The 24714-nt window shown below is 46.6% G+C and overlaps 1 protein-coding gene across 5 annotated transcripts in view; it reads left to right on the forward strand.

The window, feature by feature from the left end:
• Positions 1-2723: 2723 nt before the first annotated feature.
• P4HA1 (prolyl 4-hydroxylase subunit alpha 1) overlaps positions 2724-24714 on the forward strand; it is a 44711-nt gene continuing 22720 nt past the window's right edge. For 2 of the 5 annotated variants that reach the window (XM_064145028.1, XM_064145025.1), the window contains exons 1-5: positions 9069-9219; positions 16528-16644; positions 17480-17576; positions 20924-21075; positions 23582-23719. In XM_064145028.1, coding sequence (XP_064001098.1) covers positions 16557-16644; positions 17480-17576; positions 20924-21075; positions 23582-23719 — 475 coding nt within the window. In that variant the 5' untranslated portion in view covers positions 9069-9219; positions 16528-16556. Of the gene's footprint in view, positions 2743-9064; positions 9220-16007; positions 16029-16527; positions 16645-17479; positions 17577-20923; positions 21076-23581; positions 23720-24714 lie in introns of those variants that run through there. The other 3 variants (XM_064145026.1, XM_064145029.1, XM_064145027.1) reach the window with 3 other exon arrangements.

Consider the following 24714-nt stretch of genomic DNA (forward strand, 5'->3'; position numbering starts at 1 on the left):
GAACGCTGTTTTCTGCCACACCTGCTTCATTCCATCAGAAATGGGTATGTTTTGCCAAGCAGCAGTTAAGAGAACAATGCTACTGCAGTAATCTGAGCTGCTCTTAGCAGAGGAGTTTGTTCCTCTTAGTTTATTCCTCCAGTTTTTCCCATCCCCCCCCACCCCTCAAGCTTCTCTGTTTTGTGTATCAGTAACATAAAAGCGTTGTTTAAAGGTAAGAACCAGATGTCCTCAAACAGGAAACCATGCCAAGAGCTGCGTAGAGGGATGGAACTATTGAGTGCTCAAGCAGCCCCACAGCCCAGCTTGTTAGTGAGTATCTCTGCTTAGAAAGTCCTCTTTGCCAGGGCAGAAGTCAGAATAATGACATGCCTTTATAAGTGAATAATATCCATGCCTTTATAAGTGAGTAATTTTCATGCCTTTATAAGTGAACAGTTTCTTCTCCAGTACTGAAAACATTATTCTGGGCTGGGACCTACCTGCCTATATTTAGCACTGAGAGGATTTTATAAACATAGGAAAGTCAACATTTTCAGGGCAGCCTCTTGTTTTTTGGTCATGAATTGAGGCATTCTAATCAGGAATTCAAGTCATGTAATTTGAGAGCATAGCTTGTAAAAAGTAATAACTAGAACAGGCAAGGGAGTAGAACTCTTGTTAACACTGTTACTGACAAGATGAGGTTCAATAATGCTTGACTGCTATTTGTATGCTTCCTCAAACAGAGCAAGCCCAGTCTCATTAATCTCCAAAGCTAACTGGATTAAGGGACAAAACACATCTTCCCCTAATAAAATGAAACACTGAAATATAATCCCTGAGAAAAGTATCCACCCTGCTGTTAAAACAGACCAACAGATTTATTGACCCTAACTGCCTTCAGAAATGGACCTTGCAAGAAGAGATGGCTTTAGAAGGAAGCAAGCTGGGGCAGATACTTTGGACTTCAAATCTTAGGACAGACTCTCAACCTTCCTCAGCCCAAAGCAACCAGTCATTTGGTAAATGCATCCCTACTCATCTGAAGAATTAAAAGCCAGAACACTATGTTGCACAGTAAAGGCTTCCTTTGAAAGCAGTGCAGTGCTGCAGCCTGTCATTGCTATGGAAGGCTGAGAGAAAATGTGATTTGGCCCAATTCTGTATACCTGGCCTCTGTGCTGTGCAAAGATAATCAGAGAAAATGAGGTTAGAGTCAGCTCTGTGGCCTGTCTGACCAGTGGGAAGCCATGCAGCCTATGAGAGATTCCTTGTGCCTTCTCCAAAGGTCCTACACCTGCTTCTCATTGCACATAGCTCAGTTTTGCAGCAAACAGGGGAGATGATTTTGAAAGTAAAAGAGGCCTTCTCATAATTTACTCCTGAAAATATTTAGTTTAAGGAGCTGAAATACCAGGTGCCAATTTGGCACTGAGCTGTTTCTTTGTAAGTATTTTTGAGCTGGGCTCTGAGCTGTGTGAATTGCACCTGCAAACTGTGCCTGTGTGTTCCCTGCAGACAGATATCGTACTCCATGCTGGAAGCAATCTGTGAGCAAAGTAAAGGCCTGGCCACACAAACACTTCTCTAGCAGCTTCCTGTAGCTTGCTAATTTGAGCTGTGGCAGGGCCAGCAGAGGAAGTGAATCCCTGAGATTTTCCTGGTGCAAGAGCAGCGAGGGATGACACAAGTAGTGGGAACAGATATTGTGATCTTCTTATATGGACAAGGTGGCAAAAGAGGCCAACCTTTAGCCCTGTGTTGCCAAGGTTTTTTCTAAGTGCAGGTTTGTAAAATACTGCTATTAGCAGTTGGTTACTTTTTTTTTTTTTTCAAGCCAAAGAAGTGGCTGGGAAATGTAATCCAAGGCTAATAATGGTTGTATTAGTAACATTGCTTTTTCTTGCCATTCTGTTTGTGTCTTCCCAGCTGCCTGCAATAAGCAGCAACCAGCACTAGAATTGCTAACAGCTGCACTTCACAAAACAACTGTTAATTGTTTTAAATACATCAAGCTAGCAAACTCCCATTGAAAACTTATGGTCAAGCCACAAGAGACCTCTTGGCAAAAAAAAAAACCTTCTTTTTTTAGGAAAAGACCAAAGAAAGCCAAACCACTTCTTTAAAGATAAAGTTAATGAGTAGTCTTTTCCTCTATCATTGAGTTTTAGATGGAAGCTAACCCAATCTGGCTATTCTCTCGAGTTAGATGTGTTTTTCATGGACTTCTCCAGTTTCTCATGCTCAGGGTGGGGACCTTAAAAGAAACTGTCCAACTTGATCCTGCTGATTACTTTCTGTGCTCCTAATGCTTGCACAGGTGTAGAGGAAACACTCCAATATCTGAATGACCTTTCAGTAGGATTTGCTCTTTTCAGCTCCTCTCTGGGTTTTGTCTTCTCCCTTTTCCTGCTGCTGTGTTTTGGGGAGGATTCTCAAATTTGGGTGTGGACTTGATGATGAAAGGACCCAACCCCTTGACTGCAGGTAACGACTTCATTTTGGGAATAGACTGCTACTATTTAATGAGCATGAGACTTCATCTCTTTAGGGTAAACCTACATTGCTAATATACCTTTAAAAAGCCAAGAGTAGTGTGAGCTGCCTTAGTGTGATTTAAAGATGACTCACCTGTGCCTTAAAGCACTGCATACAGGTCATGGTTGTTGCCTCTGAATGGGTTCTGAAGAACTGGAAGAGGGTCAAAGAGGACAACAAGCAGGGTCAAAGACTTGGAATATGGCCACTGCAAGGGAGTAGGTAGGCTTTGATGCTTCAGTCTGTGTAAGAGGTGGGTACTAAGTGTTTGCTGTCTCATCCCATGCAGGAATTTAGTTAATCAAATCTAACTAACTGGAGCCACATTCCTAGCGAACACGTGGAGGTAGCTTTGTTCTGGCTAAGGGATGCCACAACTGCTGTCTAAAAGAAGTTGTGGATGCAAAATGGTTGCAGCTCAAGAGAGAGGAAATACTTAACAGAACTGCATTTTGGGTTACAAAGTAGACCACATCAGGCTGAGAAAATCCCTGAGTTAAAAGTGTTTGTAGGCAGAGAGAGTGCATGAGGCAGTGTGGGCTAAATGCAGTTGTGTTCTTAGGAGGCCTTGTGCTTCATTATTGGTTTAGGTGGACCTTTCGGTGTTCTTCAGCTTAGGGCCTATGCAGTGTTGCTACAGGGTTGCTTGGAAAAGGGAATCATGTTTTGTTAGGCTTGTGCATGCTACATAGGAATCAGTGGTTTTGCTGGAAAGTACAGGGGGCTCTGCAAATCATAAAGAAAGCCTGAAAGCCTTGTTCTGCTGCAGTTTTCTCTCTTGGTCTCTCTTGCCCTTGTTCTCAGAGACAGCAAGTGCTCCTTACCAAGGTGCTAACATAACACCTTGAAGTTGCCTGACCCCATCAGTGCTTGCCAGCATGTGATAATGCACCAGTCCAGCACAGAGAAGTTTACATTCAGTCTTTTAATGTGACTGGACACAGGTGACTATGTTGGAGTTGAGGAAGCCAGGTGAAAGAAGTAAGTTTTCTCTAACTGACAGAAAGTAGTGATAAGAGGCAAAAACAGACTCATGGAGCAAGACCATGTCATAGAATTATAGAATCAACCAGGTTGGAAGGGACCTCTGAAATCATCCAGTCCAACCTATCATCACCATGGCAATAAGTGCCTCATCCAGGCTTTGCTTCAACACCTCCAGGCACAGCAACTCCACCACCTCCCTGGGCAGCCCATTCCAATGCCAATCACTCTCTCTGACAACAACTTCCTTCTAACATCCAGCCTAGACCTCCCCTGGCACAACTTGAGACTGTGTCTCCTTCTTCTGTTGCTGGTTGCCTGGCAGAAGAGACCAACCCCCACCTGGCTACAACCTCCCTTCAGGTATTTGTAGACAGCAGTGAGATCACCCCTGAGCCTCTTCTTCTCCAGGCTGAACAATCCCAACTCCCTCAGCCTCTCCTCATGGGGTTTGTGTTCCAGGCCTCTCACCAACTTTGTTGCCCTTCTCTGGACATGTTCCAGCACCTCAACATCTCTCTTGAATTGAGGGGCCCAGAACTGGACACAGCACTCATGGTGTGGCCTGACCAGTGCTGAGTACAAGGGAAGAATAACCTCCTTGGTCTTACTGGCCACACTGTTCCTGAGCCAGACCTGGATAAATTACTGTTAGAATTCATGATTATTAGAAATTACTCTTGATTTGACTCTGTGGTAGATCCCAAAATCCAGGGACTCCTTTGAAATTTCTTTGCCTTCCAGCCCTGTGCTGACCTATAGGAGCGAGCCCACTACCAAACATGCTGGTGAACTTCTTGTTGTTTTTGTTCTCCACCATCTGCCTTCCTTTCTAAAAACACCTGAGCAACACTAAAGATAATGAGGACACAGCAAATCTTGCTAGCAAGAATCTGAAAGCCTCTGTAGTGAGTGAGGTTTTGCCAAATCTCTAGAAGCTGCTGTTAAATCTCTGGCTAGATCTTATGGACTCTTTGGATAATAGAGCTTTAGCTAGATGGCTCGGCTAGAAGCTTGGATATCATTCCAGCATTTCCTGCTAGTTGTAGGAGTTGTATTTCTGTTGGAAGGCAATGAGAGGAAAGAAAGGCTTATTTTTTGACAAATAAGTCCACTAAAAATTGGCCTTCTTCCTGTTCTGGCACAGCAGCTCTCACAGTCCTGGTGCTGTAGTCAGCTGTGTGGACGCATCTGGATGAGAAATGACAAAATGCAGTTCGTGCTGTTGTTTATTTCTCATAGGAGATGTGTCATAATTTCATAGTCTTCCCCCAAATGGGGCTTTACACCCCATGTTGTGATGTTCACTGTTCAAAAACATGTTGCTGAAGGAGTCAAAACTGAGGTAACAGCCCAGGTATGGGAAAGAACTCTAAGTTGCAGATCATGCTACAACCCTCAGTTACCTCTTAGGATGAGATGTTGAAGCCAGTGGAAAGTAGCCCTGCTCAAGAATGCATGCTAGAAGAGGATTTTGACCCCTGTTAATGTCTTTGACAGCAGTCTGGGTAGGTTTAGATTAGATATGAGGAAAAAATTTGTTGACAGTAATAGTTGGTCAGGCATGGGAATGGGCTGCTCAGGGAGGTGGTTGAGTCACCAACCTTGGAGAGGTTTAAAAGTTGTTTGGATAGGGTGCTTGAGGATATGGTTTAGGGTGCACCTTGTAGAGTAGAGTTATAGAATCATAGAATCAACCAGGTTGGAAGAGACCTCCAAGATCATCCAGTCCAACCTAGCACCCAGCCCTATCCAATCAATCAGACCATGGCACTAAGTGCCTCATCCGGGCTTTTCTTGAAGACCCCCAGGGACGGTGCCTCCACCACCTCCCTGGGCAGCCCATTCCAATGGGAAATCACTCTCTCTGAGAAGAACTTCTTCCTAATATCCAGCCTAGACCTACCCTGGCACAACTTGAGACTGTGTCCTCTTGTTCTATTGGTGGTTACCTGGGAGAAGAGGCCACCCCCCACCTGGCTACAATGCCCCTTCAGGTAGTTGTAGACAGTAATAAGGTCACCCCTGAGCCTCCTCTTCTCCAGGCTAAACAGGCCCAGCTCCCTCAGTCTCTCATCATAGGATTTGTCCTCCAGGCCCCTCACCAGCTTTGTTGCCCTTCTCTGGACATGTTCCAGCACCTCAACATCTTTCTTGAATTGAGGGGCCCAGAACTGGACACAGTACTCAAGGTGTGGTCTGACCAGTGCTGAGTACAGGGGAAGAATAACCTCCCTTGTCCTGCTGGCCACACTCTTCCTGATGCATGCCAGGATGCCATTGGCTCTCTTGGCCACCTGGGCACACTGCTGCCTCATCTTCAGCTTACTATCTATCAGTACCCCCAGGTCCCTTTCCTCCTGGCTGCTCTCCAGCCACTCTGTCCCCAGCCTATAGCACTGCTTGGGGTTGTTGTGGCCAAAGTGCAGAACCCTGCACTTGGCCTTGTTATCAGTTGGACTTGGTGATCCTGAGGGTCTTTTCCAACCTGAGTGTTTCTATGATCCTGCAATTGTTGTTGTGAAACCTTTCTAGCCAGGGGTGGCCAAAATTGGTTGCCTTTAAAGAAGGAAGATCAGAGGCTGGCTGGGCTGAGTGAAGAGATTGTTCTACTTGAAGCTCACATTTAAAAATAAAGGAAAAACTGCTTGCTGATGTCCCTCGTTCTAACTTCATTGCTGGAACTACATTGAACAAGTAACTGTTTTATTTATGATCCCCTAGCAATCAAAGGGCAGTCAGCATAGATGTGTCCTGGCAAGACAAATCCAAGCAGCTTAATGTTGTTCTGTGACAGCTGAGAGCTCCTGTGTGCCAGACACGGGTGAGAGGTGATGTGCTTTCTGATACAGCTTTTGGTACCACCTTGCAGGATGCCTTCGTGATCAGCAATTTAGATGAAAGCCTTGGAAGGAGTGAGGCTGCTTCAGAAATGTTTGATGAAGGTAAAGTCAACTTCAAATGGCTTCACCTGGGCTTTGCAGGAGCCAGTTCTGGGCCCCTCAATTCATGAGAGATATTGAGATGCTGGAAAGTGTCCAGAGAAGGGAGATAGAGCTGGTGAGAGGCCTGGAACACAGGGCCTATGAAGAGAGGCTGAGGGAGCTGGGGTTGTTCAGCCTGCAGAAGAGGAGGCTCAGGGCTGACCTCATTGCTGTCTACAGCTACCTGAAGGGAGGCTGTAGCAAGGTGGGAGTTGGTCTCTTCTGCCAGGCAAGCAGCAACAGAACAAGGGGACACAGTCTCAAGTTGTGCCAGGGGAGGTCTAGGCTGGATGTTAGGAGGAAGTTGTTGTCAGAGAGAGTGATTGGCATTGGAATGGGCTGCCCAGGCAGATGGTGGAGTTGCTGTCCCTGGAGGTGTTGAAGCAAAGCCTGGCTGAGGCACTTAGTGCCATGGCCTGGTTGATTGGATAGGGCTGGGTGCTAGGTTGGACTGGATGATCTTGGAGGTCTCTTCCAACCTGGCTGATTCTATGATTCTAAGATTGGCAAAAGTGTTGGCTAACAGTAAGGACTTAGATGATGGACCATATACTGTGAAATGTGGCAGTTGATGCCAGCTGAAGAGCAGGAGGTGCAAGGTTGTTTTAGAAGGAAAATTTATGAACAGAAATTCAAGTGCCAGTCGGAGGGAAATGAGAAGAGACTGACTGCAAGGAGAGGAGGAGAGCTGGCTGCCAGCCTGCTCCAGGATCTGGGAGGATTACACTGAATTGTGCATCCAACATGAATCACCAACAACATGCTGTTGTAGTCAAAAAGCAAATGCTGGCTGGAATGTCTATTCAGCAGTGTCGGCTGGGGAGGCTATACCCTCATCCTTGGAGTGGTGAGGACTCAGCAGGAGCATGGGGCCAAGCTCTCCAGCAAAAATTTGTCTCAGTGGGGGAGCAGAGAGATGCTGATGGGAATGGGATTGGTGTGGCACAGTCCCACAGGGCTTGGACACCAGCAGCAAGACTGCAGGCAGCAAGCCTCTGCCACTCCAAGCATTTTAGGCCTTTTCCTGGGAACTTTTACCCTCCAAAAGGCACATTTTGCTTAATAGTTGTCCCAGTTTTGATTGCCCTGATGGTGATCCTCATTTCCATCTTGTTTTTACCCCCCTAGGTGGTTCAAGGACACTTTGCTCGTTTCAGCATGTTCCCATTGACCTGCAAAATGAACCTCAAAACTCAGGCAGAGTTAAGAAGTTGATCTATTTTATTGCAGCACTGGGTGCAAGCAGGATTGCTTCATCAATCCTGCACACCCCACGCTGGCACGGGCCACAGTTTATGTTACAAGAGTATGCATATTCATAATAAGAAGTAGGGTTATTGCAATTATTTCTTGGAGTTCATTAACGCAGATATTGTTCCATTCTTCACCCCCATTCCAGCCCACCCTGGTGGCCTTGAATGGCTATCTGAGATGAGCACCAACACAGTCTTCCTCACAGGGTCTTTTCATCTCTGGTCAGCAGACCTCTCTTTACTGCTGATGTTAGGGTATCTCTGCTTCTCCTTTATCTCCTTCCTGCTTTCCTTAGTCACTGCAGGCCTGGGCCTTTACAAGATTACATATCCCAGATCTTCAACGAGTGGCTGCAGACACTTCTGCAGTAGCCATTGTTTAGGTTTGCATACTACAAACAAACATTTCTACGAGGTTTGGTGTTTTATGGCTTGCCACAGACATCCTCAAAATGTGCATCTGGTCTGCAAAGTCCTTTACCAGCACTCCTTGATTTTTCTTCAACCACTGTGCACTTCAGGCACAACAACCTGATGCAACGCTCCAGACTTGAGAGAAAGTGGCTTCAAAGCCGACTGGCAGAAAAGGACCTGGGGGTGTTGGTCGCCAGGAGCTGAAGATGAGCCTGCACTGTGCCCAGGTGGCCAAGATGTCCCACAGCATCCTGACCTGGATCAGCAATAGCAGGGCAGTGATTGTCTCCCTGTACTGAGCTCTGGTGGAGCCATACCTTGGGTGCTGGCTTCATGTTTGGAGCCCATACTCTAATGATATTGAGGTGCTGGAGCCAGTCCAGGCAAGAGGAACAAAGCTGGTGAAGGTTCTGGTGAGGAGCAGCTGGGGCCACTAGGGTTTGGTCTGGAGGGAAGAAGGATGAGAGGAAACCTCCCAACTCTCCACAACTCCCTGAAAGAGAGGTTGGAGTCATCTCTTCTCCCAAGAGCAAGCCATAGGGTGAGAGGAAATGGCCTGAAGTTGCACCTAGGGGAGGTTCAGGCTGCGTATTAGAACCAATGTCTTTCTCGATCTCGCTGCCTAAGGAGGTGGTGCAGTCACCATCCCTGGAGGTACTCAAGAACCACGTGGCCATGGCACCTGGGGGACGTGTTTCAGTGGGCACGGTGGTGCTGGGCTGGTGTTTGGCTCCTGTGATAGAGCTCGTTCCCGCCGCCAGCAGCCGGCGGCTCCGGGCGGGCTCCGGGGCTGCCCCGAGTGCCGGCCGCACACGTGGAGCCGGCGCGGCCGCGCATGCGCCCTGCGGCGCCCGCCGCTGTGACCGAGCTCACGTAGCGCGCGCCGCCCGCGCGCCCCCCTCGCTGCCTCGCGCGGCCCGCGGGGAGGAGGGGGGCGTGGCCTGGGCGCCTATAAAAGGCTGGCGGGCCGGCCGCGCGCGGTGCGTTACGCCGCTGGCCGCGGTCGGGCTGCTCTGTGGCCGGCTCGTCCCCTCAGCGCTGCTCCGCCGCCCTGCGCCGCTCAGGTGAGCGCCCGCCCCGCGTCTCGGCCGCGCCGCTAGCGGGTGGAAGTGAGGAGGTCAGGGAGACGCGGTCGCAGTCGCGCCGTGGTGGGAGCGTCGGGGTCCGGACGCCGTATCGGTGGCCGCCGTGTGGGCGTGGGTGACCGCGATACGTGGCAGCGTTCCGCCGCCGGCCCTTCATCTCTTATTCTCTCTCGGTGAGGGGCCGCTTCCCCGGCCCTCCTGCCTATTACGTAACGGGAGCCGGCGGCCTCCGGAGGGGGGCGGGAGGGCGCCGGCAGGCAGGGCCGCGGCGGCCCGCCCGCTTGCTTGCTTGCTTGCCTGCCTGCCTGCCTTCCCCGCGGTTGCGAGACTAAACACTACCGCCACCTCCTCCTCCGCCTCCTCCCGGCAGCTGCGGTCGTGTGGCCCGTTCACTGCGCCCGGCGTTTAAACGTGGCTGCCACCCGCCCAGAGCCTCGGCACACCCCCCTCAGCCCGTCTCGCCGCCCCTCCAGGAGTACACGGTAGTGGAGGTGGACTTCCGCCCGCTGATCCCACCCCAGCTCCGTGGCATTCCCCAGTCATCCACCGACCGGCGTCTCCCCAAGCAGGGGTTGCTGCTCGGGGGCTTAATACAGGGGGGGTTACGGGCAGCTGATTCCCCTCTTCTTCTGCCGGAGGCGTTCAGGAGTAGCGCCCGGGCGCTGGGACAAAAAGTTAGTCTGCACAAGCGCTGAAAGGGCTGCAGTGGATGTTGCACACTGCGTTTGTAACCACGGGCGTTCTGTGAAGCAGTCACGTATTTGAGAGATGAGCCTCGTCTTGACTTCTCTCTATAATGCTTTAGATTGCATTTAGCCCACTGCTTGATGTAAAACCTGCCATGCATCTAACTTAGCAGTAAGGTCTACCCTTCAGCAGGTATCTTAATGGGATCTAATCTGAATAGAAGGAAAAATTCTAGCGTGGATTTTTAAACGTGCTGTTTGAAGAGAAAATACTGATGTCACATGTGTTTAGTGTAAATCTTCCAGTTTACTTGGAAAACTGGATGCTCTTAGAGGAAAGATGCTTCAGGCTTACAGAGGGAAGGTATCAAAAGCATTCAGTTTCAACAATTTGGGGTTTTTTTTTCTGCCGAATTCAGTAGGAGGAATTGCAGAGGTACAGTGGTTAAGTGTTCATCTGCATCAGACATGTAAATCTTTGGTGCTTAAAGTACTAGGAAAGGAGAGAAGCTGTTAGTTACAAGTGAGTAAATGTTAAATACAGCTTCTTGTGCTGCCAAGGACTACTCAGCTAAGCCTGCAGACAGTGCCCTATCGGAGTGGCAAGGTCATGAGTTGCCAGTTAGAGAAGTATAGGCCTGGTTTTGGGGCAGGATGCTCTGTCCTGCTGTTCTGCACCCGTGGCTGCTTGTGGAATACATTGGAACGTCCGGAACCATACTGCAAAGCATTTAATTTGACCTACAGTACTCTGCACTGCTGCTTTGTTCTGTGCTGGCAGTACCCGGTTTGGGTGGATTTTTTTTTTCTTTTTTGGGTTTTTGTTTGGTTGGCTGGATGGGTTTTGTTTTGTGGGTTTTGAATTTATTTTCTTCGTCTGCCCCCTCCCCCCTCCCTGTGATTCAAAAGTAACAGGAATGTGCCTAAGTCTTTCTTTGCTAGGAGTGTTAACCGTGCCATTTAAGCAGTGATTGTGGCATAGGTAGATCTCTTCTAGCTGTTAATTCACTAGAAACTGAAGCAACAGCACCGTTTCATCATCTGCTGTCCAGTGGCAGTGCTGTCCTAAGCATTTGTGTGCTCTCCATGCAGGCTGGGACATCTGATAAACCAAATTGGAGGTGAATGCGTGTGTAGGAAATCACTACCTTCTCTCCCAGCAGAAAATAGCTGATCTGAGTTAACTCCTGTTGCTAATTTGCTGTGTACCTCTGCATGTCTGGCCCAGCTGAGGTGTTGGAGATAGGAGCTACTGCAGAGGCTTTGATTGAACAGCAAGGTTAATGTATGCATTAAGAGCTATGCGTTGAGATCTGCTTTCTAACCTGTAGAGATTTAAACATTGCTGCATAATGCAGGGTTTTAAAATCCAGCACTTAAAAGCTCTGATTTTAAGATGTGCATGCTGAAAATACCCAGTGCAGTTCTAAAAGACGGATACTGAGTAATACTGTGGAAGGAAGGAGGATAAACAGAGGTTTATGGGAAGAAAACACCACCTCCATATTGAAGTTGCTACAGATAAGCTTTTTTAAAGTGACCTGAAAGAACTTACTTGATAAATTGTGTCTGTTTAATTGAGGAAACTCTGCTGAAACAGCAGCTTTGCTGTCATTTATGCTGTGTGTAACTTAAAAAGACTTGGTGCTCTTCTTGAGAGGAGCAGGCTTTTTTTCTGCAGGACTATCTGCAGGGTAATAGCTTAAGCCTCATATTGCTATTATGGTTTTTCAGCTTTTGATCACTGGAATTGGGGCTGGGTGCTAGGTTGGACTGAGTGATCTTGGAGGTCTCTTCCAAACTGGTTCATTCTAGTCTAATTAAAACATTCTGTGTATCTCTATAGATACTCCATTGAGCCATGAGCAGAAGGATAGCTTGCTGCTTGATGTGTCTAGTCTGAAGATGAGTGCTCTGCTCCATCACCAGTGTTGTCTTGGCTTAGGAAGTTAAAACAAATGGGCTCCAGAGGGCTGTGCCCTTGTGGTCCTAGTCTGGAGAAAACCAAGGGAACACTTGTTTGAGCTGTTTTGGCAACAGCTTGAACATAACTACTCTGCAGTCAGATTCGCAAGTGTTGTCAAGCTGGCAGTAAATCATACTTAAAATTCTTCACCTGATTGAGTTTAAAATCGATCCTAATCTCTGATTAGATTACTGCATGTATGATTACTTCCCTTACATCTTGGTCCTTAAAAAGAAGCCTAAGACATGGTATGTTCTTTTGTTAGCAGCATATCTTTGTTCTCTTACTGCACTGACCTTATATTTAAAAGCTATTTAAAAATTGATGTGGTGGAGAACTAGATCCTAACATTTCTGTCTTGTGTGACTGTTAAGCAATGATGACAACTAGATGTTCTTGGTACTCCATGATTACTCTGGGAAAGTTCTTTCCTTTTGAGTACTATTTCCAGTCACATTGAGTCATGAGACTATAACTTGAGTTGTCCTTGAGGCAGGAAAAGTTCAGTGCAGTGAGCAGCTATCATTTCTGGTGCTGTCCTTTTCCCTCTCCACCCCCTCCAAACTCAGCTCAGTGTAATATATCATTATATTTTTACATGTAGTGGGATACAGTAAGTCTCATGAGAGTGGACCAGTATTTAAATCAGAAGTTGAGGATCTTGATCACACAGTTCTGACTTCTGCGATTGCAGCAGATTTAATTTTGAGTAGGTCACGTAATTCTTACCTAAACAAAGGAGCTATGTTGGAATTAAGAGCTGTTTCAGAATAATTCCGTGTTCTAGTGCACACTTTTTATGTTATCTCTCTGGTTTTCTGGGCGCTGGCAAGCACCTGGGAGCTTGGAATTGACAAGTGAAGAGGCTTGGATAATGAGCATCTTCAGTGCTTCAGACTTCGTTCACCAATGGGTGTGACTGTTGTGAGATTATATCACATTGTAGTGCCTCAACTTAATTGTTCCTTCTGCTTGCATGAATGCACATCCAGTCTTGCTGGTTGTTTGTATTTGTCAGGCAGAGCTGAGCTCCTTAGAAGCCCTCCAGAAACCTGTCTCTAAGTTTCATCACGTGGAATGGAGTTTGTTGTGTGTTCCCACTGCTGTCAGCTGGACTCCCACTTCTGTAAGTGGGTAGTGGATTCTCTCCTCTCTGACATGCTCAAGTCTTGTCTGTGTTTGAAAGAGGTGTCTGAGGAGGAGAGCCAGACTGACAGGAATAATGCAGAGAGGATTTTCATTTTGTTTTACTTCATGTCACTGACAGGAAGAAATTAAGCCCACTTATTTGGCAGCTTGTGTGTCTAAGAGATTTCCAGCATCTATCTTTACTGAGCTTTGTTTTCTTTGATTTGGGAACCTGTAGCTGATCCGTCTGCAGTAGTTTTGAAGGCCATGCTACTTAGCAACTACCGTTAAGGCAGGTGAATGCTTGGCTGGCTGCTGCCTGGGACTCTGTTTCCAGCCCTCTGAATTTTATCTGGGAGGGAAGTAATCTTTGAGTGGCTGAAAGAAATTACAGGAGTCTGAGTCCTTGCAAATGATGGAATCTGGGGGCTGTAGAAGGACAGAAAAATTAAGTTGGATGTGACTCCTGGATGTCATTTAGCATAATCTCACGTTTGAAGCTGAGCAAGCTGAAAGGTTAGATAGGTTAGACTACACATAGAATCATAGAATCAACCAGGTTGGAAGAGACCTCCAAGATCATCCAGTCCAACCCATCCCCCAGCCCTATCCAGTCAACTAGACCATGGCACTAAGTGCCCCATCAAGTCTTCTCTTGAAGACCTCCAGGGATGGTGCCTCCACCATCCCCCTGGGCAGCCCATTCCAATGCCAATCACTCTCTCTGTGAAGAACTTCCTCCTAACATCCAGCCTAGACTTTCCCCGGCACAACTTGAGGCTGTGTCCCCTTGTTCTATTGCTGGTTGCCTGGGAGAAGAGGCCACCCCCCACCTGGCTACAGTGTCCCTTCAGGCAGTTGTAGACAGCAATGAGGTCTGCCCTGAGCCTCCTCTTCTGCAGGCTGCACACCCCCAGCTCCCTCAGCCTCTCCTCATAGGGTTTGTGTTCCAGGCCTTTCACCAGCTTTGTTGCCCTTCTCTGGACACTTTCCAGCACCTCATGCCATTTAGTTCTGGATTTTTTCCAATAGTGGGAGATCCAGTTGCTCCAGGCAACCTCTTGTAGTGCCCAACTGCTGTCCCCGGGAGAAACTTTCTTTGTGCCTGCTTGGAATGTCCCAAACAGTTTATCACCATTGCTACTCGCTGGTTCTTCTGTGTGCCTGTGAAGGCATGAGCCTGCCTGTTGGGCTGCAGCAGCATTCAGTCAGCCCAGTGTTGGAGCAGGCCTAAACATGGGTAAGAGGAGAGGAAAAAACTGTTCCCAAAGCATCCTACCCAAGACTCCAGGGTGTCAGTCTGTTGTGCAGGTTGGAAGGCTGTCATTAAGTAGGTGGAGAGGAGAGACAATTTTCATCACCTTTCGGTGCTCTTTTTGTTTTGTTTGTGGTTTAGGACCATTTCACATTGATTAATACTAAAGAGAGTGAAGTAAACAAATAGCTCAATGAATTCTGAGCTTTGATAAGGTTGGCAAATATTTATTGTGTTGTAGAACTGCCTGTAAGCTCGCAGATGTAGCAGCTTCAGTGCTGAGTGAGCAGGAGGCACTCTGCTTTCTGCAGAGCAAAATAGGAACTGAGCAGTGCTTTTAACAGGAGCACATAAGTGTCCTTGTGCATGGGGACACAGCTTCTTTTAAGTAGAGAGTGAAAGAAAACTTGCCAACAGGAACACTTGATTCCAGATGTGACTCATTAATTTACAGAAATTTAAATGGAGCTCTTACTTAATGAGACCAACATTAGTTACAGAGGAGTCTATGCTGAAGTCTAGAGGTTACAGGCTGGCTGGAGGGTGAGATGTTAGTTCATTGTGGTTAGGGCTGGAGTTTCACAAAGTAAACCTGGAACAAGCATTTTGCCCTCGCGTAGTGGTGTGGATGTTACAGGGCCCTTCAGTGAGCTATATCAGAACTGAACTGGAGCAAAATGAGTGTTATGGGGCATTATTTTTTTATTAGTAGTAGCAGTGTTTGAAATGGCCTGATTTTCACCTTGTTGCCTGCTTGCTTAAAGGAGCTGGACAAGCAAGGAGGGGAGATAAGGAATGCTGCCCTGGACATCAGGGCTGGTGTAGAGCATGGGTGAGGCTGAGATGCCTGGCTTAGCTGGGTTAAAAACAGGAGTCCAGGCTTTCCTCTCCAGATTTTTGCTTTACAGCTTGCTTTCTGCTGGTCAAAGTGTCAGAACATTTCTGCCTTTCAATTTGTGATCATGCAGATCTCAGATAATTTAGCAGAGCTGGAGATGGTGTTGCTTTTCTAGGCTGGTACGTGTTTCCTATTGCTCCTGTTGGTGCCAGTGAAACTGTGCTTGCCTTGTCCAAGAGGCAATCCACAGAGTCAGTAAATTTAAACCCAGACCCCACTCTTTCCCTAGTGCTGGAGGTGGGACAGGAGGGAGCTGCTTCCTCACCCTTCAGGTGCAAGGAAGGAGGAGATCCTGCACTCTGGAGTCAGGGGCACATGTGCTGTGGGTATCTGCTTGTGGGTGGAATGATTTTCCTGTGGGTGTGACCTTTACCCTTTCCTTATTTTGTTTTCACTTTCCTCTTGTGAATGTGGTTTGCTATCAGTGCTGCCACCTCAAAATGAAAATCGAAAGCATATTGCTGGCTTCCCTAAATCTGCCACACCACTTTGTAGCTGGTCTTGCTTTGTGATGTTGCTTTTGTTTTTTTTTTTCCTTTCTTTTTCTTCACTGTTTGTCTTGCCATTGGAAGAGTTGTAAACCAGTTTCTGTTAGAACGTGCCTTTGTTTTCATTTTTCTGAGCAGATGCAATACATGAGCTCAAGCTTTTGTTTGGAAAAAAGTAGATGTTGTGAATTCCATGGCAGCATAACTACTTTTAAAGTATGCAGTAGTGAGGAAATCCCAGGCTGCTGAAGGGGTTCAGGATCTCAAAAGGCTGAGAGCTTGGCAGCTGTGTGTGGGAGAAAGCACTGCCTGAGAGCCTGCTGTGGACTTACCCAGAGACTGGCTGTGAACTAGGCTTTTGTATCAGGTACAGAGGCTGGCTTCATGATGGTGGCATCTGTGGAGCAGCATCCTGACAGTAACTTGCTCTGTGCCCTGGTTTCTTGGGGTTTTCATTCAGACCTGTTCCACTGGCACCTTTCTGTCTCATCAAAAGAAACACTTTATCTGTGGGTGAATGAACCTCGTAATATGTATTTTAACTTGGTGTAATGCCTTTTTTCCAATGCTTGATTTGGGGGCTTTTGGTGCTTTGTGAAATGGCTCTGTCTGCAGTGTGTCTTGGATGTCACAAAGATGAAGAGTGCTTGTGAAAACCCTGTCTCCAAGCGACTCTGTATTCTCTTGCCACACAGGACAGAAGCATGAGAAATTCTGCTGAAGGGCATCAGACCTCTGAGAGCTGCTCAAGCTTATCAGCATTCAGCTCTCTCAAGAACTAGTGGCCAGAGAATAAGCTGCATCTTTTGAAGGGAGATTCTCTGGTGAACAGGGATTTTTTTACCTACTCTCTGTTTCTTTCCTAGGTCTGTGGTGAGGTGACGGCTGTTGAACGATGGCATTCAACAAGATTTGGTGTACTGTAGCCCTTGGACTTCTGCTGCCCGTTTCTTATGCCCATACGGACTTCTTCACTTCCATTGGTGAGATGCTTGAGTGTATAGGCTGCAGAGCCAGAAGAATTTCTTGATGGCTCTCAAAGCTGATCCTCAACTGATGCACCCTGGGCTTTAACTGGTGCAGAACTAAAACCACTTAGCAATTTTTATGCTCTTAAGGACCTCTTTCTTTTGGGAGGAGCATGCTTTGAGTCACTCCAGTTATGACCCAGGCTAAGCAATGTGTTCATTCTGTGTTCTTAACAGGTATTTTAAACACAGTTTTGGTGTGGGCTGCTACACAGCTGTAGAGGATCCTTACTGCCAACATCATGCCCTCCTCTGGGTTCTGATGGCCTGGGACATGTGAACTGTTTCAGTCTGGAACGAACCAGTTCAGTTGTCCCCTTGCAAGAAATGAAGCAATTATTAATAACAGAGTCTGGTAGTGGACCCATTGAAGCCATGCAAGTAATCATAAAAATAAACCACCAGGGTAGTATCGGATATCAAACGTGAGGCTTTGTGTGTTGCTCTAGCCCTGGCTTTATTTGCTCTACATTATGTATGCTTGGATGAAAGATTGCTCTTCTGCAACCTACATCCTTTTCCAAATGAATCCTGAATTAGTTCTAATAATAAATATGTGGTATTACATCAATTTCCATGGCAACAGGGTTGGCCCAGCGGGAGAGTTTCTCCTTCAATAAAAAATAAAGGGCAAGAAGCTTTCCTCAAATATTCCTTCAGGGCTATGGAAGCAAATGCAGAAGGACTTTGGGGAAGAAAGTAGAAGGCAGGAAGGATGTTTCTGTTCTTGGTTCTTAGTTGTTGGTTTTCTTTGATTCTCCTTCTCTAACCAAATTAATTTGTTTTCTAGGCCATATGACAGACTTACTTAATACAGAAAAAGATCTGGTGGTGTCACTGAAAGATTACATTAAGGCAGAAGAAAGCAAGCTGGAACAGATAAAAAAGTAAGCAACTTGTTTCATAATGCTCATAGTTAACAATTTGAAGCCACCCTTATGTAAAAAGCACTTCCCAAAGCCTGATTAAATGTGTGGAATTTTTCCTCTAAGGAAGAGCTTAAACTAGCAGGTTTTGTCCTGAGTTGTTATTTCTGAGCCATTATTTGTTTTATGCAGCTTTCCAATGATGAAATCAACTTGCTTTCTGCATGAGACCTTGGCCTTTGGATTCCTGCTTGCATGTAATTCCCAAGGGGATGTAGGTCTTTCAGGGACAGTCTGTTTAATGAGAACTAAAACCCAGCAAGTGCCCATTGCAAGGAGTGCAGTGATAGACTACATGTTGAGCTCTACAAACACTACAGAGTGTTGGTTGTGTTTATGAATGGTTGAACAATAAGCCAAGAGCAAATTCTCTTTCAAGGTGATACATTTATGTTTAAAAGTAAACCACAGTGTAACTTCTTCATTGCTTTTAAAGATGATAGCAGACCTGTCCATTGTCATTACTACATTGCTTAGCTCTGTAGGTGTGAGCACCAGAGCCTAATATCTTAGATCTTACCAGAGCTAGAAATAAGTCATTTTTTCATATCCTTCAATAGGCTGATTTTCTGGCTTCCAAAAGAATCATAGAATCAACCAGGTTGGAAGAGACCTCCAAGATCATCCAGTCAAACCTGTCCCCCAGCCCTAGCCAGTCAACTAGACCATGGCACTAAGTGCCTCAGCCAGTCTTTTCTTGAAGACCTCCAGGGACGGTGCCTCCACCACCTCCCCGAGCAGCCCATTCCAATCACTCTCTGTGAAGAACTTCCTCCTAACATCCAGCCTATACTTTCCCCAGCACAACTTGAGACTGTGTCCCCTTGTTCTGTTGCTGTTTACCTGGGAGAAGAGGCCACCCCCCACATGGCTACAATGTCCCTTCAGGTAGTTGTACACAGCAATGAGGTCACCCCTGAGACTCCTCTGAAGAGTGCATCAGTGTGTCATGAGGATGTTTAAACAGCATTAATTTTATTTGAGCCTTTGTGTATTACCTTTTATCATCCAGGAGAAAAGATAGGTCTTTTGGACTCACTTTTTATTGCTTAAAAGCTTGCTCACAGGTTGAGAATGTTGTAAGTTACAAGTTAAGGTGGGAGCACGCCGATTGGACACCCAAAATACAGATTATCATATAGGAATTACAGCTCTGTTTTTTGTTATGTTAGAGGTGCTTGCTGCCAGGTCAGAAAAGTTAAAATGAGTGTGGCAGAGAGGTAGAAGAATTGGGGGGAAAAAACACCAACATCATTTGCTTTTGGACTCAGTGCTTTGGCTGAGAGATTTCAGTGGGTTTGCTGATTTAAACTCGGTGAAAGTTGGTAGTTCCTTGAAGTGCAGATGCTGACTCACCTTGTGGTGGAGGTTTTCATAAAACAGAAACTGCTAAAAAGAAATCCTGGCCTTGTGGTTGTGGCTCACAGCTGCAGTGACTTTCTGCTGCTCGTTTGGTTTGATAGCCACGTGGAGAGAAGCATATGGTGGATTTGGCCACCTGTGCAAGGTGAATGCACAGTTTGAAATTGTTTTTTTTTCCAGTTTTTGGCTTGCCAGAAACTAGAGCTTGCCCCCAGGACCACTTTGAGGACTCTCTCCTTGGAGGGCAGTCGCTCACATTACTGCTGGCAGGAAGCCAGACAGGGGCTGTCAGAGTGTAGGAGAATGAGTGGAGAGAGTGAATGCAAACAATGTCACTTTTAACAGTTGTACACTCCTACCTGTCTCAGGTAAAGCAGGCAAGCTTCACTCAGGCACACTAGACTGGGGAGCAAACTCAGTGCTGGCTGCTGTACAGAGCTTCCCCCAGGCTACAGGTTTTGTGCTTGCTTTGCGTTGGTGTTGACATTTGATATTCTCTGCAGGGTGTGGCTTTTTTACAGCTCATTTATGCTGTTTTCAGGGTGCTGTTAGCCTGTCTTCATGATCTAGATCTGTATGGGCTTGGATGGAGAGGGAAAGTGTGGTTATGCAGACATGTAGTAGCGCAGTGCTGTTGCTTATGACTGGTGTGCTTCCTGACTTGAAGCAGCAGCAGGTTCCCCACGTTTCCTTTAAACAACAGAGCCCTCGGAAGGTGTCTGTGTCTGTTTCAGAGTCTGGTGGAATTGTCCATAGCTAGTGGCCCTGGTAGTCTCAGAGAGTTCTGCCGAGTTGAAACTACAACACAACAAAATCCCAGAATGGTGAGGGTTGGAAGGGAGCTTTGGAGAGCATCTAGTCCATCCCTCCCTCTAAGGCAGGGGCACCCATAGCAGCTAGCCCAGGATCACGATGTCCAGGTGGGTTTGGAATCTCTCCAGAGAAGGAGACTCTACAGCCTCTATGGGCAGCCTGCTCCAGGGCTCCAGCACCCTTGCAGGAAAGAATTTTCTGCTACTCAGGTGGAACCTCCTGGGTTCCAGTTTGTGCCCATTGCCCCTTGTTCCGTCACTAGACACTACTGGAAAGAGTTTGGCTCCATCCTCTTCCCTCCTGCCCTTTAGCTTTTGCTGAGCATTGAGAACATTCCCTCTTAGTCTTTTTTTCTCCAGGCTAAACAGCCCCAGGTGTCTCAGTCTTTCCTCCTGAGACAGATGCTGCAGGTTGCTCAGCATCTTGGTAGCCTCCTCTAGACTCTTTCCAGTAGTTTCCTGTCTCTCTTGAACTGGAGAGTCAGAAATGGACACAATACTCCACATGTGGCCTCACTAGAGAAGAGTATACAGGAAGGAGAAGCTCTCTCAACCTGCTAGCCACACTCTTAATGCACCGTAGGTGACTGTAGGCACTAGAGGGTTGGTCTGGGTTTCCCATTTGGAAGTGTGAGAACTGCATGTTGCTTAATACAGGTTTGTGGTGGGGACAAGGGGCTTGCCATAGATTTAACAGTGTGTGTCTAAACATAAAATAATTTGAGACAGGCATTGAACCACCTTTTGGTAAACTTCAAAAGAAAAGCATTTACAGATAGATGCAGAATGTGGGCGAAGCTTTGTTTTTGATTAGTCCCGCGTGAAAACTCCTAATGGAACTGCTGGCATGCTGCATTTGGCATTTGGAGGAAGGAGTTAGTTCAGCCCTGTTCCAACAATGACCACAAGAGCAACACGAGACTTAGGCTACAGCTGGGGGAGAAGATTTAAAAGTAAAAGAAGGGCCCTTTTGTTCCTTCTAGGAGAGCTTTGTATAGAAATATAATGTGAAAGCTTGCAATTTGAGCTGGGTCTTTGATTGAGCACAGACTGTTGAGTAGCTTGAAATCAGTTTTTATAGAGTATTGGCAGACTTTTACAGGAGACTGTAATGAATGTGTATTTCCCCTCCAGATGGGCAGAAAAGTTGGACCAGCTGACAGATACAGCCACAAAGGACCCCGAGGGGTTTTTGGGACACCCTGTAAATGCATTCAAGTTGATGAAGCGGCTCAACACAGAATGGGGTGAGCTGGAGAACCTGGTTCTGAAGGACATGTCAGACGGTAAGCGTGCCTGTACTAAGAACAAGGATCGCGTTCTTATTGCATCGACACGATTCTTTCTCCTGTCATGGATTGCATTGGACTTGTAAATCTGCTTTTGGGGTGCCTTCAGAAGAAATCAGCCTCTAAGACCTGCCATTATTCTATCATAGAATTGTTTCACTTGGAAGAGACCTTTTAAGATCAGATCCAGCTTTCAACCTAACACCACCATGGCCATTAAACCATGACTCCCAGTGTCATATCCATGTATTTCTTGAACACCTCCAGGGACAGTGGCTCCACCACCTCACTGGGCAGCCTATTTTAGTGTCTGCAATCATCTGAGCTTTACAAACATTCAGGAAAACTGTGATGTTTAAACTGAATGATCTCCTTGGATGCTCCAGACTTTGCAGGAGATCAGGGCTTGCTTCATGTGCTTCATATCCCACCTGCAAGCTGGTATTTTAGAAAACCTCATCCTTTAAGTGAGATGCACAGAGAAAAAGGGAGCAAAACTCTTCTGTCTGCAGGACATGTGGGGCTGTCTGTGAGTATGGTGAAGTGCTGTTGCTGCTCATATGCCAAGGGTTGTTAAGGTGTGATGGTTCCAAACCTGGGTATTGGCAGAGACTGAGCATTTGTGGCACTGCTCTGTATTAATGTAGTAAACAATTTGGTCCCCCTTTTCCTCAGCAAGAGCAGAGCCTCGAGGAAGTTCTTCACAGAGAGAGTGATTTGTCATTGGAATGGGCTGCCCAGGGAGGTAATGGAGTCACCATCCCTGGACCTGTTCAAGAGGAGACTGGATGAGGCACTTAGTGCCATGGTCTAGTTGAGTGGATAGGTCTGGGTGCTAGGTTGGACTGGATGAGCTTGGAGGTCTCTTCCAACCTGGTTGATTCTATGATTGAGTGGGGAATAGGACATAAATGACTCTGAAAGATACTTAACAGCAAGGAAGCTGGGATGATCACAGTCAGCCTGTGAGAATGTGTCTCAACAACCACCTAATACAGGGTGTAGATTTGTAGTAAGAAATGAAGTGTAGCTTTCAAAAGACACCCAAGGTTTGTCTCTGCACACTCAGCTTCCCTGTTGTTGATGGGAGAGACTGGATATGCCAACTGAAAAGGCTCTGCACTTGCCAGACAGGAATCTGGACCAGTCTCTTCTGAAGTGGGAGTGGGCAGGGAGTGGGATGTGGACTGTTGTACTTTAAGAAAATTGTCAGGAATATCACAAATTTGTCCAGGTCACTGGTTTTTGGATGGTTTTGTAGCTGAGTGTTGCATAGTACACTTTGGATTTGGTCGTGGTGCTTAGTTTTTTTTACTGGTGGATGTTAGATGAACTTAAACATATTTGCACTGCTGTTAGTTATCACCATAAAGGTGGTTTTCCTCCTGGACCTTGGGAAAAAGAGTTTGCTGAGTCAAAAGTTACTTTTCTGAAGACAACAAAGAGACTGTCAGTTTGTTCAAACTGAGGTCTTTGTGGCAGATTTGGTTGATGCTGTTCCTTTGAGTGGCTGTGTCTGCCAGGATGGTGATGCTGTGCTGGCTTTCTGGGGCTCGGTTTCCCTTGTGATGCTAGCAGCCCACCAGCCACTTGGCTGCCACTTCTCCCGCTGTGGGGAGGATAACGCAGTAGCTCTGCAGGCAGAGCAGCAGCAGCAGTGATTGTGGATGTGCTCACCTGACAGTAGAAACCTTTCTAGCAGGGGGGATGATGACGACATGGGACTCTAATGACCAGGGAACAGTTTCTAAAAATAATGTGGTTTTATGATGCACAGAGCCTGCTTGTCTCTGTAAAGGCTACCCTGGTGCCTCTTGAAAAAGCCTTCACGTTCTTTTTGGTTGTTCCTTTGCTTTCTTTTCACACACACATAAAAAGAGTAAACAATGAGAATGCTAACTTTTCAGTATTGTCTGGTGTTCAGAGTTGTGTGCAGATGGATCTTGAGAAACCTTTCTAACTCTCTGTGTTTCTCAAGTTTCCATGTGAATATATTCAGTGTCCACAGAAAGCAGCTGAGTTCATAGTGGCTGCTCAGTTGCCTGGAGTCTTTGTCAGAAGCTGTTTGCAGCACTTGTGGTTTTCATCTCCTTATTGACCAGCCTTCATCTCAACACTGCTATTCTTAGCACTGTTTGTTTTTTTCTCCTCTTCTGAACGATCTTTGAATTCCATATTACTGAAGGAAAAGCCTTATTGAAAGTGGATTGAGGGAAATGGATGCAGAAAGTACCAACCTGTAATGTTCTCAAAGCCCAGGGTGCTCTTTTTGTTGTATATAACTTTTTAACCTGTTCAGACAGAACCGGGGGGGGGTTGCTCCTGTTCTTCAGAAAGACATTTACAGTATTTATAGATGTTCTGCAGGGGTCATAGCTCTTCCTGACCTACTAATGGCCTTTCCTGAACTGTTAGCTTTTCCCCAAGTAGGGAGTCCTGTTGTGCATAGAGTTTATGGACTCCTTGGGACAGAGGAGGCCAAGCATTTCCCTGTCTTTCCCAGGCTTCATCTCCAACATGACTATCCAGCGGCAGTTTTTCCCAAACGATGAGGATCAGACTGGTGCAGCCAAAGCCCTCTTGAGGCTCCAAGATACCTATAATTTGGACACGGACACTCTCTCAAGAGGGAATCTTCCAGGTAAGAGTTATAGATGTTATTTTCAGAGGATGCTGAGCTTCTGAACATCCCAATTACACAGCATTTGACTCTGCTATCTTGTTTAGCGGCATAGTGTGAAGGTAATAGGAAAACCTTTGAGCTAGGTAAGGATTTATGGGGAATGGCAGGATGTGGGTTCTTGAAGGGAGGTCGATGTAGATGTCAGCTTAATTCTGCCGCACCTCAGGAGAGGAACTGTTGCTTCAGGCTATGCTGGTGAGGAGGACCCCAGGAAGAAGTGACAGGTCATGGTATGCTGTGAAATCTGTTGCTGTTATGGTCCTGGTGGAAACTACATTCATCTGTTTTACCTGCATTGTGGGCTTCCTTCCACCACTGCACACAGCACAGGTTTCTTGAGACTCTCCTTTGCCCTGTCATTCTCCTCACCCTACTCACAGAATCACAGAACTGTTTGGGTTGGAAGGGTCTTTCAATATTATCCAGTTCTAACCCCCTGCCACCCTCCACTAGACCAAGTTGCTCAATGCCCTGTCCAGTCTGGCCTTGAACAGCTCCAGTGAGGGAGCATCCACAACTTCCCTGTGCAACCTGTTCCACCCTTATTGGAAAGAGTTTCTTCCTATTATCCAATCTAAATCTCCCCTCCTTCAACTCAAACCTTTCTCCCTCATCCTATCGCTATGAGCCCTTATCAAAAGTCCTTCCCCAGCTTACCTGTAGCCCACCTCAGGTACTGGAAGACCACTAAAAGTCTCCCTGGAGCTCTCCCTTCTCCAGACTTAATAGACAGAGGTGGAGGTGCTTCAGGCCTCTGATGGTCCTTGCAGCCATGCTCATTTTCTGCTTGTGATTGGCTGAAAGATTTTGCAGTTCTAAGTCTGCATCTTTCTTCTACTTAGGGTAAAGATAATTTTATTGTTACTAGCTCTTAATGAAAACCAACTAGCAATAAAGTCTTGCCTGGGTGAATATTTTTCTTGTGTTGGAGTAGCTGAGCCCTGGCAGACAGT

This window comes from Pogoniulus pusillus, chromosome 6, assembly GCF_015220805.1.
Source record: "Pogoniulus pusillus isolate bPogPus1 chromosome 6, bPogPus1.pri, whole genome shotgun sequence".
NCBI classification, from domain to species: Eukaryota; Metazoa; Chordata; class Aves; order Piciformes; family Lybiidae; genus Pogoniulus; species Pogoniulus pusillus.